This window comes from Scylla paramamosain, chromosome 1, assembly GCF_035594125.1.
Source record: "Scylla paramamosain isolate STU-SP2022 chromosome 1, ASM3559412v1, whole genome shotgun sequence".
NCBI lineage: Eukaryota > Metazoa > Arthropoda > Malacostraca > Decapoda > Portunidae > Scylla > Scylla paramamosain.
The window spans coordinates 360,001-374,159 of NC_087151.1; the positions used below are offsets into that span (position 1 = coordinate 360,001).

General features: G+C 37.9%; 2 protein-coding genes across 12 annotated transcripts in view; both read left to right on the forward strand.

Annotated features, from left to right (window-relative positions):
• LOC135109524 (chromosome-associated kinesin KIF4A-like) overlaps window positions 1-234 on the forward strand; it is a 37,441-nt gene extending 37,207 nt beyond the window's left edge. For all 6 annotated transcript variants that reach the window (XM_064021161.1, XM_064021063.1, XM_064021007.1 and 3 more), the window contains one exon: window positions 1-234. This exon is cut by the window's left edge and continues 1,036 nt beyond it. The gene's annotated coding sequence lies outside the window, so the exon portion shown is untranslated.
• A 4,523-nt stretch (window positions 235-4,757) lies between these two features.
• Window positions 4,758-12,605, forward strand: LOC135109776 (mRNA-decapping enzyme 1A-like). 6 transcript variants are annotated; one of them, XM_064021440.1, is made up of 2 exons: window positions 4,758-4,890; window positions 10,271-12,605. In XM_064021440.1, the coding sequence occupies exons 1-2, from the start codon at window positions 4,779-4,781 to the stop codon at window positions 11,677-11,679; spliced, it is 1,521 nt and encodes a 506-aa protein (XP_063877510.1). In that variant the 5' UTR covers window positions 4,758-4,778; the 3' UTR covers window positions 11,680-12,605. The 6 variants fall into 6 exon arrangements, with proteins under 6 accessions (XP_063877510.1, XP_063877683.1, XP_063877602.1 ...); XM_064021613.1 differs by lacking the exon at window positions 4,758-4,890 and adding an exon at window positions 4,971-5,128; XM_064021532.1 differs by lacking the exon at window positions 4,758-4,890 and adding an exon at window positions 5,205-6,149.
• Window positions 12,606-14,159: the final 1,554 nt, after the last annotated feature.

The window sequence follows — 14,159 nt, forward strand, 5'->3', positions numbered from 1 at the left end:
TCAGTAATTTTATTGAGCCTTGTAGACACCATAAGAAAAATTTGCCTTGGTAGGGAGCTTTTTTCACACAGGATATTAGTATCCTGGGTGAGATTTAGCTTCTCAACTCCCTAATATCTTTTAAATACAGTTCTTGACTAATCAGACTATCTTTTACATATTAACAAACCCAGATATAAGTTATTTTAATTTAATGCAGTGAACATGAAATAAAGTATTTTTTAATAATAATAATGTATCTACTACACACTAGACCAATATTCCTCTTAGAGTAGGACCTGGATCCATATGCTCACACGCACGCACGCCTTCCCACACATCTTTATTTTTATAGTAAGCAAATAATTGTCACTGACTCTTCATTCTTATATGAAGAGGTTAATTAAGATTACATACAATTTTAAAACAATTACCTGAAAAATTTACATTCCAAACTTACATGGCATTAGTTAAGATTAATTAAAAGAGAGTGAGAGATGTATATCACAATATATTGCCATACACACACACACACACACACACACACACACACACACACACACACACACATAAAGAAAACACTAGATACAGAGGAGGAGAGTAGCCATCTAGACTTGATTTGGTATTATCAAAACAAGCAGATATAGAAGACATGAACTATTATTGTTCAACAGGAAAATTTTGAACAAATGAAGAGATACCTTGCTAAGGTGGAGAGGAGTGCATTTATCCGAGCAAGTAACGCGCAAGTGGGAAGCTTTCATTGATGAGGAAATGAGGAGGGATTGAAAAGATATGTACTGAAAGTAAATACAGAGAGAATATAACAATGACTGGTATAATAGATGTGAAATAGAGAGGGAGAAGGCATGGAATAGAAAAGTACACAGGAACTGGCAAAACTACACAACTATAAGAAATGAATATGTAAGGGCAATTGGAGAACGAAGGAAAAGTTATGAGAAAGATGTTATGGACAAATGTAAGGAGGAACCAGAACTATTCTTCAGATATGTGAATAGCAAAATAAAATAAAAAAAGAGAAGGAATAAATGGGTTGAAGGTGAATGGTCAAATGTTTGAGGATCTGGCTGAGATGGCAGAGATAATAAACATGAGTTTTCAAGCAGTAGAACATTTGTGGGGCAGAGTGAGATGAGAGAAAATTGATCTAGGAGAAATCCAAGTGACTGAAGATGTCCAGAAACAGTTGGAGTGATTAGATGTTAGAAAGGCCCCAAGGACATGGTGGAGTGTCAGGATGGGTATTGAAAGAATGTAATCAGTTGACATGGGTGGACCACAGTATTACTGAGAACTCCCTAAATGAAACTAGAGTCCTGATTGAATGGAAGAGAGCCAATATAGTGCTAATCTATAAAGGTGGTAACAAAGAAGAGCCTTTGAACTGTAGATCTGTATCTCAAACAACTGTGGTGTGTATGTGTGAAAGATTAGTGAAGAATAAATAGATACAGTACCTAAACGAAAATTAAGAGATGACAAAGCAACAATATTGATTTAGGAAAGGGAGATCGTGTGTTACAAATTTACTGAGTTTTTATTATAGAGTGGTGTATAATGGAAGAGAGAGGTGGTTGAGTAGATTGTGTTTATTTAGGTCTGAAGAAAGCCTTTGAAGTGCTGCACAGGAAATTACTGTGGAAACTGAAGAATAACTATGGGCTAAGGGGTGGCTTGCTGAGATGGATGGAATATTTCTTGACTAATAGGGAGATGAGAGCAGTGGTAAAAGATCAGGAATCATCATGGAGGAAAGTCACAAGTGAAGAATTCCAAGGTTCAGTACTTGCACCAATCATGTTTGCAGTTTATAAAAATTATATGACAGAGTATAAATAGCTACAAGAGCCCTTTTGTGGATGGTGCCAAGTTGCTGGAAAAAAAGTTGAGAATGTGGAGGATTGTGGAGTGTTACAAGAAGATCTAAAGCTATCAGAGTGGAGTCATAGATGGGAAATGGAATTTAATCTAAAGAAATGTAAAATAATAGAATTTAGAAAGAGTGCAAGGAGAATAAAAGGAAATTACGTGTTGAATGGTGAAAGGCTGAGTGGAGCAGAAGAGGAAAAGATTCTAGGTGTTTCAGTGACTGGGAATTTGACTATAGAGAAACACATTAGCAAAATTACCAGAGAAACCTGTAACTTACTGAGAAGAATAAGGCTGGCTTTTGCATATATGGATGAAGAGATAATCAGGAAGATGATTATATCACTGATTAGACCTAGGCTGGAATATGCAGTGGTACTGTGGTTGCCCTACAAGAAAAAGGATATAAGGAACTTGAAGAGAGTTCAGAGAGCAGCAATGAATATGGTACTAAATATCAGGGACTTGACATATGAAAAGAGAGACTGGAAAGGTTACATCAACCATCGCTAGAAAAAAAGGAGAGAAAGGGGATACCTGATTGTGATATATAAAGCATATGAGGGAGTGGATAAGGTGGACTGGAATGACTTTATGATTTGGGATACACACAATACTAGAGGACATGAAAAGAGGCTGAAAAAGAGTGCTTGTAGAAGACGTCAAAAAGTATATTTTTCCATGTAGAAGTATTGATGTATGGATCAATCTGTATGAGGAGATAGTAAATGCAAAAAGTATACATGAATTCAAGGCTAAGTTAGATATTAAAAGATATGGAGATGGGACAGCACAAACATGGCTCTTTTCCCATAGGGTACAACTAAGTAAATACACACACACACACACACACACACACACACACACAGTCACAAGTCTTCCCACTCATCTTTGTTTCTACAGTAAGTAAATGTTTGTCACCGACTCTTCTCATTCTTATATAAAGACGTTATTACAATTACCTGAAAAATTCACAATCCAAAACTTCCATGGCATTAGTTAAGATTGATTAAAGGAGAAAATGTGAGAGATGTATGAGTAAGTATGAGATGTATATCACAATATGTTGCCACACAACACACACACACACACACACAGTACTGGTTGTCAATGTGTGTGTAGGGACGGCTTGGCTAGCCTCTCTGCAAAATAATTAAAGGGACCACGCTGACATCCTATTTGTCTCTCCCACTCTTTAAAATGTTACTGAAGTGCCTTATTCTTTTAATATTTGCACATTTTGTTTTAAGAATGATTGAATATCCCACTTTTTTTTTTTTGTGGAAAACTAAGTTATTCAGCTTTACTCCTTCATTAGTTGGTGTCTTTATATTGTACTCATACCACTGAACATGCAGATCTCTATATCATCCTGGTTCTATTATAAGTGTTCAGAGTTCATACGAGATGTATCACCACAGTCATTAGTCATTCACCCAGTGGGCCAATGACCAGCACTATAATAGTGTTGGACTGGCAGCCTTCGGATGAAGTGAAGTCAGCTTACCATCATGATGCTGAAAAGAAATTGCACATATAATGAACATTTGGAGTCTGAATATTACAACAGCCTGTGATTTTTTTTTTTTTTTTTTTTTTTTTTTTTTATGTAAAATCTACTTAAGTGTTAGTTTCAAGGCTTACATAGACTGTGTGTGTGTGTGCACTATATAAAATATCTTACTTTTAGTTCAATAATTCTTGCATTTAAAATGGTCAGCTTGGTATGTGGGTGAATATCGTGCCCTCTTTCTAGGTTTGAATTCAAGGACTACTTCTATCTCCAGGAAATGTCTAAAACATTTTTATTACGTCCTTTATTTCAACTGGGCCTTCGTTATTTCAAACATTTATATGTAATAGGTACATAAAATGAACATATTCTCTTTTTTTTCATAATAGAGGATTTTGAATAAAAGAATAGGCAAAAGGATTTAGGAATAATAATATTAGGAAACTCTAGATGAGATGCATGACATGATAGAAGTGACTTCCTTGTAAAATTTGCCGAAAAATAATTTTAGTTATGAACACATCGTGAACAAGGAAGAACCCAAATAACGAAACAGACTGGAATTATTAATTCCCGCATTCAACCGTTTGCTGTATAAGTATCACAAACTGTCGTTACACAAAAGGCTTGAAACGAAAACTTCATAATGCTTAGAAGGAATGTAGAGAATATTGGGGTTTTCAAAGATACTACATTATTCTTATGATACTTTAACGAGAATCTTGCACCTTCAAGAAGAAACACCCATTTACGTGGGCTTTGAAATCCATTCTTATGAGAAACTTTTAACTAGTGTTCCATAATACGAGTCAATGCAGATTACAGCGGCTGCAGAGGAATGACGAGAAACCAAAAACTTTCGAGTCAGCAGCACTCACAGAACTCTATTGTTTATAGTTAATGTAGAGTATCAAAAGTTAAGATAATATTAAAGTGCTCTTCATCTGAATACGTTTTCTGAACATGGGAACAGCATTAATGTTATAATCGAGTAAAGGCGTAGGTCTCTCCCACTTTCTACAAGAAGTGAAAAATGGTAATATATATATATATATATATATATATATATATATATATATATATATATATATATATATATATATATATAGAGAGAGAGAGAGAGAGAGAGAGAGAGAGAGAGAGAGAGAGAGAGAGAGAGAGAGAGAGAGAGAGAGAGAGAGAGAGAGAGAGAGAGAGACCCGATTAGAAATAGCTTCTATATCTCTAACCCCAAATTGACCATTGTTGAAACTCCATTTGAATTTTTTTTTTCGAAGCTTTGTACTTTGCCTTTTCAAATGGCAGGCATATTAATTATTCGTGGTTGCAGAGATATAGCAATAACAAATCGGGTCTGTCTTTTCATCCGGTCCAGTAAAATCACTATGTATAAATGGAGTATAAAAAGAAGAAAGAAGAAGAAGAAGAAGAAAAAGAAGAAGGAATAAAAATAAAAATAAAACTATTACATGAGCCGGATGAAGTGGGGTGGAGTCTAGACACAGGTATTCCTTTATTGTATTTTTTTAGTGTTATGTAACAATAAACCTAACAAATTAATTCAAATCACCACATGTAAATATATATAATAGGAAAACCTGCACCATAATATGAGCCGGATGAAGGCGGCTGGCTGGCTGGCTGGTGCTGCTTACTACACACAAGCGTTCGCAGGGACTGGCTAACTGTTATGCGTGCTAAAAGCCGCTAGTTCTCCTATTTTCCATCCTATTAAGTGTTCCAGTAAGTCTGTCTTGCCTCCGTATCCACCACAAGCATTACAGTAGAGCCTTGGTTTCACGCACAGGGCGGGAGGGGGATGGCGAGCGGCGGGAAGGGAAGGGAGAACAGTGCCACTCAATATTGCTCTTCTTTCTGGTGTGTGTTGTGACATGTAGTGTGGTGGTACTGTCTGGCTGGCTGGCTCCCTCATTCCATGTTTCCCTGATCCTTCCCTGGCATTAGTGGTTGTCTGGTAGTCATGTACATTAGTCTGTGATAGTGTGGCGAGTGTGTTTGTGTCTTCTAGCAGTGTTGGAGTGACGTTAGCTGCTGTGTGTCGCCTGGTATGTTATAGGGACTGGCTGACTGGCTAGCGGTTTTCCTCTCGCCCTCACCTTTCCCGCCCTTCGTGGTTGTTTGATAGCAGTGCAAATCGGCGTGTGTTATTGTGGTGTTTGTGTCTTCTATTGTATAGAGTGACAGTAGCTTGGTGTGTTTGTCGATGGCGTCGTCGATGGAGCCCAGTGGGAGCAGCTGGGGTTTTTATCTCATTGTGGCAGTGTGTGTGTGCTTGTTCCTGATGGCTTGTCGATGTCGTTTGAGTGTGCGACTGAATGTGACTTGAGAGAAATGGGCTGGAGCAACTCTCTCTCTCTCTCTCTCTCTCTCTCTCTCTCTCTCTCTCTCTCTCTCTCTCTCTCTCTCTCTCTCTCTCTCTCTCTCTCTCTCTCTCTCTCTCTCTCTTGTGAATCCGTTCTCCGTTATTTGTAGCCCTTTACCTTGATTCTTCTTGTGGGACTAACAAAAAGGTGCAGTTTAAATCGTTTTATTATGGCGAAGTTGTTTTTGTTGTGGAACAATTATTGGGGTATTCTGTAGCACATTTTTCTTTGGCTTTTGAATCTTGTTTTGAGGCAGTGTGTAGTTGATTAGCAGTTGTGATGTAGATCTTTTGAGGCAGTTTAGTGATCACCTTTTGGGATCTGCCTTTACCTTGCTGCACTCGCCCTGACATTCATTATCGTGACCCTCAAAATGCAAGGTGAGTCTAGGGTGCTTTGTGAGTGGAGGATGAGTGAATGTGTGATGTTGTCATTTCCTTGTGTGGCCTTGAGCTGTCATAATATTTGCATTAGCATTGCAGTGAATGATAAATTTTTTAGAAAATTGTGCATGTATCCTCTTAGTTTTTATATCAGTCTAGGTTGATTTTGTTAATTTCAGTGCGTATATTGATTGACATGGCAAGTATTTCTTATCAATCATGTTTAGTTTCCTGGTAAATTACATTGGTCACATTCTGACAAGCTAAATTTTTTTTTTTTTTTACAAGTGAAGGAGGCTGAGTAAGGAAAGAAAAATATGGGAGAAAAGCCTGTTTAGTTGCTGTTTTAAAGAAGCAAGATAAGAGATATCCAATGCAGCTGCCAGTTTAGTTCTAGAGCTACCTTGATGCTAATCCTGTATGCTTCAGTTATGGGATTTTAGTTCAATACGCAATCCGGAGGTGTGGCTGTGTCCTATCAAATGAATGCTTACTGAGTGGAAAGTAAAAAGAGGCAAGAGAGACTAGCTCATAAATAGCTGCCTCTTCTCTGTTTTATGTTGGTCATACTTAAATTTGAATTTTTTTTCACAGACTGCCTCTTCATAACCTCATTTAGTAGTTTATTCTAGGCATTAACCACTCTTGCATTGAAAAATTGATTTTTCTTGGTCATTCTATATCTTGGCTAGCATCGACTCATATTTAGTCACTGGTCTAAAATGTTGCCCCCAAAAATGTAAGTGGCTGTATCTCAAAAGTTATTTGTCTTTAGTAATTTCTAATGCCTGAATAACAGTCAAACTCTTGCTTTGCATTCATGTGCAATATTTCACCATACATACTTTAATTAAATAAGAGGACATGAATGAATTGAAGGAGTAATTTTTTCTCTGTGCCACCACTTGGCCAACTCCTCCACCTGCCTTCAGTTCCTTATCCTGCCAGGGGATGCCCAAGGCCATCAGGTGAAAGGCCAGTAGCTTCTAAGGACTTGCTGGACATGGGTGTACTGTCGATTTTGTCCGGATATGATGACAATGTTAATAAAATTGTTATTTTTTGTAGGAAATAGCTACTTTACAGTACTTGCAAGTCTGCCTGGCAACTTTATAATTGTTCTTTCCATTCTTTTCATCCACCCAATATATATATATATATATATATATATATATATATATATATATATATATATATATATATATATATATATATATATATATATATATATATATATATATATATAAGAGAGAGAGAGAGAGAGAGAGAGAGAGAGAGAGAGAGAGAGAGTGAGAGTGAGAGAGAGAGCTCATCAGTGTGGATATAGAAGTTGTAAGTCATTATTAATGCAAGTCTTGCAGACCACTGATTCTGCATAAAAATACTCATAAATGTATAAAAGACAAACTTTTAAAAGTTTGTTTTTTACACATTTTTGGGCATTTTTATACACAATCAGTGGTCTGCATGATTTAAATCCCTAGTCAGGAAGCAGTCCAGATCCAGGTTCAGGTTCTTGTCAAGGAAAGAAAAAAAAAATTAAGGAACTTGAAACAGAAGGACATGGAAAAAGCCTTAGAGGCAGTGAGGATTCTTGCAGAACACAGCACCTCGCACGACCTCCAAGTTTTTCAGTGTTAATGAGGGAGCATTAACCTCAACACAGGGGATGCCTTCCTAGAAGCAAATGATGCTGAGGCAGCAACATATGTCTGAGACCCCTGCTTTGGGGATTTAGGATCATAAGTCTGATGCAGACAGATAATCATCATTGTCTGTACAAGGGCAACATTTTTTATGCACCAGATGAAATTATTCCCACTGGACATAAAAGGTCTTTCAGAATCAAGAGCATTGCTAGGATCATGACAGGATTAAAATGGAATTTTATTGTAAATGATGTTTTCCTTTTATCTTTTCAACTTTGAGTTTTATTATGAAGGAGTAAATTATACCATACATAATATAGAAGTTAGTGAAATTAATATTTTGTTATTTCTATATACAAAAATCTCATCCTGGCAACAGTTTATAAGTAATGATATAAAGTTACTAGGATGCTTTATCAAGGTGGTGAATTTTTCTTACTTGAGGCACATTCTCTGCATTACACGCCACAGAAATTGCATAACTCTCAAAATCTTGCCATATGTGGATTTCAAGACAGCTGGCAGCATTATAGTAATATTAATGTAAGGTCACTGGGTGGTATTCACAGAAATAAAATTTATTTTAACAAGCTTGTAGTGGTATCTGCATGTTTTTGTCTTAGATATCATAATTTGCAGTACTTTATACCTATACCATCAGTCAGAGATTAATAGTAATAATGCCATTAATGAGCTTTTAGGATTTAGCTGAATTTGTTGTGTTCTGTTGGGTTTCTCATTGATGTAAATTGATGTTCTCTTATTGTGAGAGATTTGTGGATCAAGTTGATAAGAGAGATTTCTGGATCAAGTTGGAGTTCTGTTTATGTTTACATTGTCTAACTAGTCCTGCTATTGCTTCAGCTAAACAACCACAAGGATCTTCTACAGATTCACTTATTGTTTGCAAAGTTTTGTGCCTGTTGTCATTTTGTGGTCAGTCTCTCAGATCCAACAACAAAAGTAAGAGGTATACTGTTGTCTTAGTGTGATGAGGGAGTGCCCCAGCTAAGATGCCATAATATCTTGTTATATTTACTATTCAAATTTTTATTGTTACTTTAACAAAACTGGAGCATTGCAGTTTGTTTGATGTGTGGCCAGGAGACTGACTGACCACGATTAGCCCACTAAGAGGTCAGTTTTGAGGGAAAATTTGTCTTCCTTCCTGGGTGAGAAATTATTTGTTTACTTAGATTTAGTGTTCAAATGCCCCTCACTCATGTGGTCAAGAGACTGACATTCTGGAGTGTCCATTGAGTGTCCATTGAGAGCCTCATGAGATGGATGTAATTTTGCAGATTTACTATTTTTTTTGCTCTATATTTTGATTTGTATTTGTTGTAGTTTGAGATAGTGCATTGTATTATTATTCTCAAATATTAGGGTATCATTTTGGTGAGCCATATTATTGAGATACTCAGTTTTTGCCTATTTCACTGTGTCAGTGTCATCATTCAGAAAATTTTCATAGTTGAACTGGATCTGCAAATTTAGAATAATTTAAATTTCAGTGGCAGTAGCAGTTTTAGCTTGTTTAATTTGGATCACCCTTAAGTGTTTGGCAGCCTAGTGGGAGACCTAAGAAGGCCTGGTGATGGTGGAAGATATGAAAAGGATGAACATCAGAGAAGAGATTGTTTATAACCACATAAAAATGAGAGCCTCATGAGGCATCCAGCACCATAGAATATGGAAGATAAAGACATTACACTAAATAATGATGTTTATATATTATAATTTGCAAATATGGTTATACATGTGTAATCTTGGTAACACCTTACAAATATGTTTGTTCAGTACATAGTAGGCAAGCTTGTGTTAGCAGCACCTGTATGTTGCCACCATCTGTGTTTACAAATGATGACAGTGAGGGCATCTACTGCTTAGGTGGTGATGATAGCCCTATATTAGGGTGGTAGTTGATAGTGTCAGCAGTGTAGATATTCAATTAGTGATTGATACTAGTTAATGTTATTGCCAATGACCAGTGATGATGGTGGAAATCAATGGTGACATTTAATTGTGTTTATGTAGGTACTAAAACTTAGCCTGTCATGATTATTTACCAAATGGTGCCAGTCTAAATTTTCATGTTTGCTGTGCATGAACATTTTATAACCAGCACACAAATAATTATGTGGTGTGCTGTGCTGGTTAATGGATTGAGCGGTGAAAGCCAAGTCATTCAGATTGAGGATCTGGTGTTAGCTGTATTTTTTTTATTTATTTTATTTATCATTTATTAAAAAGAAAAAAAAAAATCCCAGATTAGGCCAAAATTGTAGTTTGTTTTTATATTGGAAAATATAGTAATTTTGACTTCATGCATTTAGTATTTTGATAACCTGCATAGGAAATATTAAAAAGGAATATAGGCTACTTATTTTTTGTTTGTATCTAATGTTTGAGTAAGAGACTCAATGAAAGACACTACTTGTAACTCATGACCTTAATTTTTGTTCACAGACATGGATCAAAACCGGGATGCAATACGCCTGAACTCTGTGCGGAGGATAGACCCGCATGTGATGCAAATTGTGGATAGTGCCAACCGCACAGCCTTGTATTCCTATGAGCAGGGGGGTGAGTCTTGGGCCAAGACGGATGTAGAGGGCACTCTGATGGTGTATTCCAGGCTGGCACCACCCCATCACATGGTCACCATTATCAACAGGCTGAACAAGTCAAACTTCATAGAGCCACTGTCTTCTTCTTGTGACATACAGGTCAAGCCACCATACCTCCTCTTCCGGAATGCTAAGGGTGTCATCTATGGAATCTGGTTTTCTGATGGGGATGATGTGCAGCGCATTGCCAATGCTATCCAGGAGCACATGAAAGGGGAGCCTCAGCCAGCCCCACAACCTGCCCCTAACATTCTTGCTGACCCGGCTGTTGCAGTGGCTGGAGCGCCTGGCGGAGACATCATGAGTATGCTGTCGCGGGCACATGGAGAGTTTGAGAGCAAACGTCAGGAGCCACGCAGCATTGTCAATACTGCCACCAGCACGAATAATGACCTGGTGAAGCCAGCACCCCTTAGGGTGCAGGCAGGGGAACAGAACACTGTGGCAGATTTCTTTGCCAAAGTGTCTGTTGCTCAGGCTGGAGGGGGTATGGCTGGCCTTGGAGGTGCTGGCCTTCACTCTCCCTCTGGCTCTGCTCCACCACCAGCCTCATCTACCAATGCATCCTCACCTGGCACCAATCCAGTGCTGCAGAAACTATTTCAGGGAGCAGCTGCAGTAGGAGGCCAGGCCATGGTGCAGTTACCTGCTGGAGCTGCAGTCCAAGGCCAGCCAGGTGTTGGAGCCACAAATCCTGTGCCCATTCCTGGTGCTGGGCATCAGAGCCATGCCTCCTCCCTCTCTTCCAGTGTGCCCACTGGGGCACCAATTTCCTTACAAGAACTGGAGGGCCGCTTCAAAGATAACCTTAAGATGTCTAGCCAGACCAGGGAGGAGGAGGCTTCCCCAGCTGTACAGCAGCAGCAGCAGCAACAACAGCAAAAGCAGCCCTATGCTCCTCAGCTGCCTCATTCAGAACCCTCACTACTTTCACCTCAAGTGTTCACCTCTTCTCGCACTTCAGAGCCACCTGTTTCTGGCACACCTCCGCTAGAATCCCCTGGGCCCCGCAACTTTGCTGACCTTCTTGCCTCTAGCTCGACTGCCGTAGTGGATGTACGGCCACTGAATGGGTCCCAGGAGTCACTGCATGATGGGCTGCTTGGTTGCCCCTCACAAGTGACACCTCTCACACAGGAGCAGCTTGTTCAGGCTTTCACTTTACTTCTCAAAAAGGATGACTTTGTGCGGCAGCTTCACGAAGCTTATGTCCAAGCGCTAAACCAGTCCCTTAAGGGATTCTTATAGACTGTTATGGAGTGCAAATCAGTGCATGTCATTTAATTCTGTTGTATGCTGTTGCATCTTCATGTATTAGTGCATTCATCACATGGAGTGCAGTGTATAAATGTACGTGCATCTGCTAAAGACAGAAGACAAAGGTTATATTTTTAGCAAAGGTTTTACAAAGTATATTCTGGACTGAGTGAAGATAATGATTTAGCTTACTCGTATGTATTGTAAGGTACATGTATGTGCATATTATATATATATATATACTATACCTATGCGATATGTGATAATTACTTTTTGTTTATAACGCTACGAAAGGTCGGGGGATTGTTGGAGCATCTCCATTCACTTAAGAATTCTATTTTATTATTGTGATCATTTTACTCTCTTTAGCACAAACTACACTGACTCCATGTGCAGGTGTTTTCAAACTACTGTCACCAATTCCTGGGGGCTGCCAAGGCTTCATGTTCCATCTAGAGCCAAGAGCATTGTACTTGTAGGGGAGCAGTCATTGCCTTTACCAGTTCAGCACCACTCAGTACATTGCTGGTGTAGGGACAGGAGGCACTGAGGAAGTGAGTGAGGCCCCTCCACTGCCTCATCTTTATAGAGCAAACATTTTTTCTTTTCTCAGTTTTATACAGCACAGTTGAATCCCATGGCAGAAGATGCATTATGTATTGGAGTATGATTTTTCTTGCAGTGTTCTAAAGCACTGAAAGAGCTGTACCTGAGTCTGGTATTGTTGAGGAATATATCAACTTTTAATTTTATTTAGCTACAGATTATTACCACTGACAACTAGGCTGTTGTCTCTCATAAATTATATGAGAGACGCTATGTGTTTTAATTCCAAAGACTCAAAATATTACACTGTAATGTGTACTACTCATATGAGAACATTAAACATGAGATAAACTGTGAATTCTTGTGCAAAACCTGGTATGATGGATCCTTAAAGTGTTTCATAGTTAGTGATGCAGTTAATCTCAGTTGAGCAGAAATAATTATAAAGTTATACTCTGGACTCAGACCAAAAGTGGCTGTTAACCACTGGGTTAAAAGCAGAAATATGTACTATAAGCTGTGGAAAATAATCATTAAAACTCTAGTGCTATAAAATTCACAGTTGAACATATACTCTCAGTGGGAGTAATTTTATCCACTCTGTAATCAGCTGAGTGTCTTAATATTGTATCAACAATCTATTTATAGACCAAGATGACATCCTCCTTCTGAGGGAAAGTATCACAAATAGGACATCTTTCTCCATTCATTCACAATCACAGGCTTATGCTAACTTCTAAGTCTGTAGGAGAGAGAGGACTGATCCTAATTACCCACACCAAATGGTTAGTTGTGAAGCATATCCAGCTATTCACCATCAAGAGCCAAGAGTAGAGTTTGGTCATCCTTGATGCAGCATGAGAGATCCAAACCCTTCCCTGCACCTGACCTGACTTGAACAAATTTGGAAGTCTTTGCAAAGCTGCCAGTTTATAAAACTACAACTCATACAGTTTACATCCAGTACCTGGTCTTTGCATGGTGAAAAGTAGCCACCCATAGCAACCAATAATTTTTGCTAATTTCCTAACTTCTTTGAAGAGAGAGAGAGAGAGAGAGAGAGAGAAATAGGAAACTCTGTTGGCCAAAGACCCCAGAAGCAATATAAAGTCTGCCTAAGGGAGCATTTCTTCTTCACTTTACATATTACTTGCCAGCTTTAAAGATTACTTTGTTAAAATCTCTCCCAGGTAGTATTGTCATACCAGGTGTACTCCCTGATCCTTGGTGGCATCCTACACCAGGGAAGGAAACCAGATAATTATTTGTTTTATTAACACATTTGTTTTTAGTTAAAAATCTATATTTTTCTGATAGATTTTGCTGTGTTTTGAGAGAATCTGATACAGTATTTATTTTTCTTGGAAATCATTAGTTTTCCCATTACTCACCTAATCTTGAGTAAGGAGAAACTGACAATTTCCAATGAAAATTATTCAAAATACAGCAAAATCTATCTGAGAAATATAGTTTTGAAGAACAAGTACTTAACCTCATGTACACTAATTCAACTAACTTAACCTAACCAAACTCAACCAAACCTAACCCTAGACCTAACTAATTAAACCCAACTCAACCTGGAGAAGAATCTAACCTAACTAGCATACCCTAATATAACGTAACCTAACATAACATAGCTTTTGGAAAGAACGATGCGATATATATATATATATATATATATATATATATATATATATATATATATATATATATATATATATATATATATATATATATATATATATATATATATATATATATATATATATATATATATATATATATATATATATATATTAGGAGGAGGAGGCAGTAGACACCTGCCGAAACGATAATTACTCCCAGTGAGGTCTAAAGCACTGTTCAGGGGGTGCTGTGAACTTATCATTAAACCCAGCTGTGACCTCACTGAACGTTTCCCTTTG

What these genes read in the sequence shown, in the direction of transcription:
- LOC135109776 (XM_064021440.1), top strand. Translation starts at nt 4,779, where the DNA reads ATGGAGTATAAAAAGAAGAAAGAAGAAGAAGAAGAAGAAAAAGAAGAA. An exon ending in GGGGTGGAGTCTAGACACAG is followed by an intron (nt 4,891 to 10,270) that starts GTATTCCTTTAT and finishes TTTTGTTCACAG; the next exon opens with ACATGGATCAAAACCGGGAT.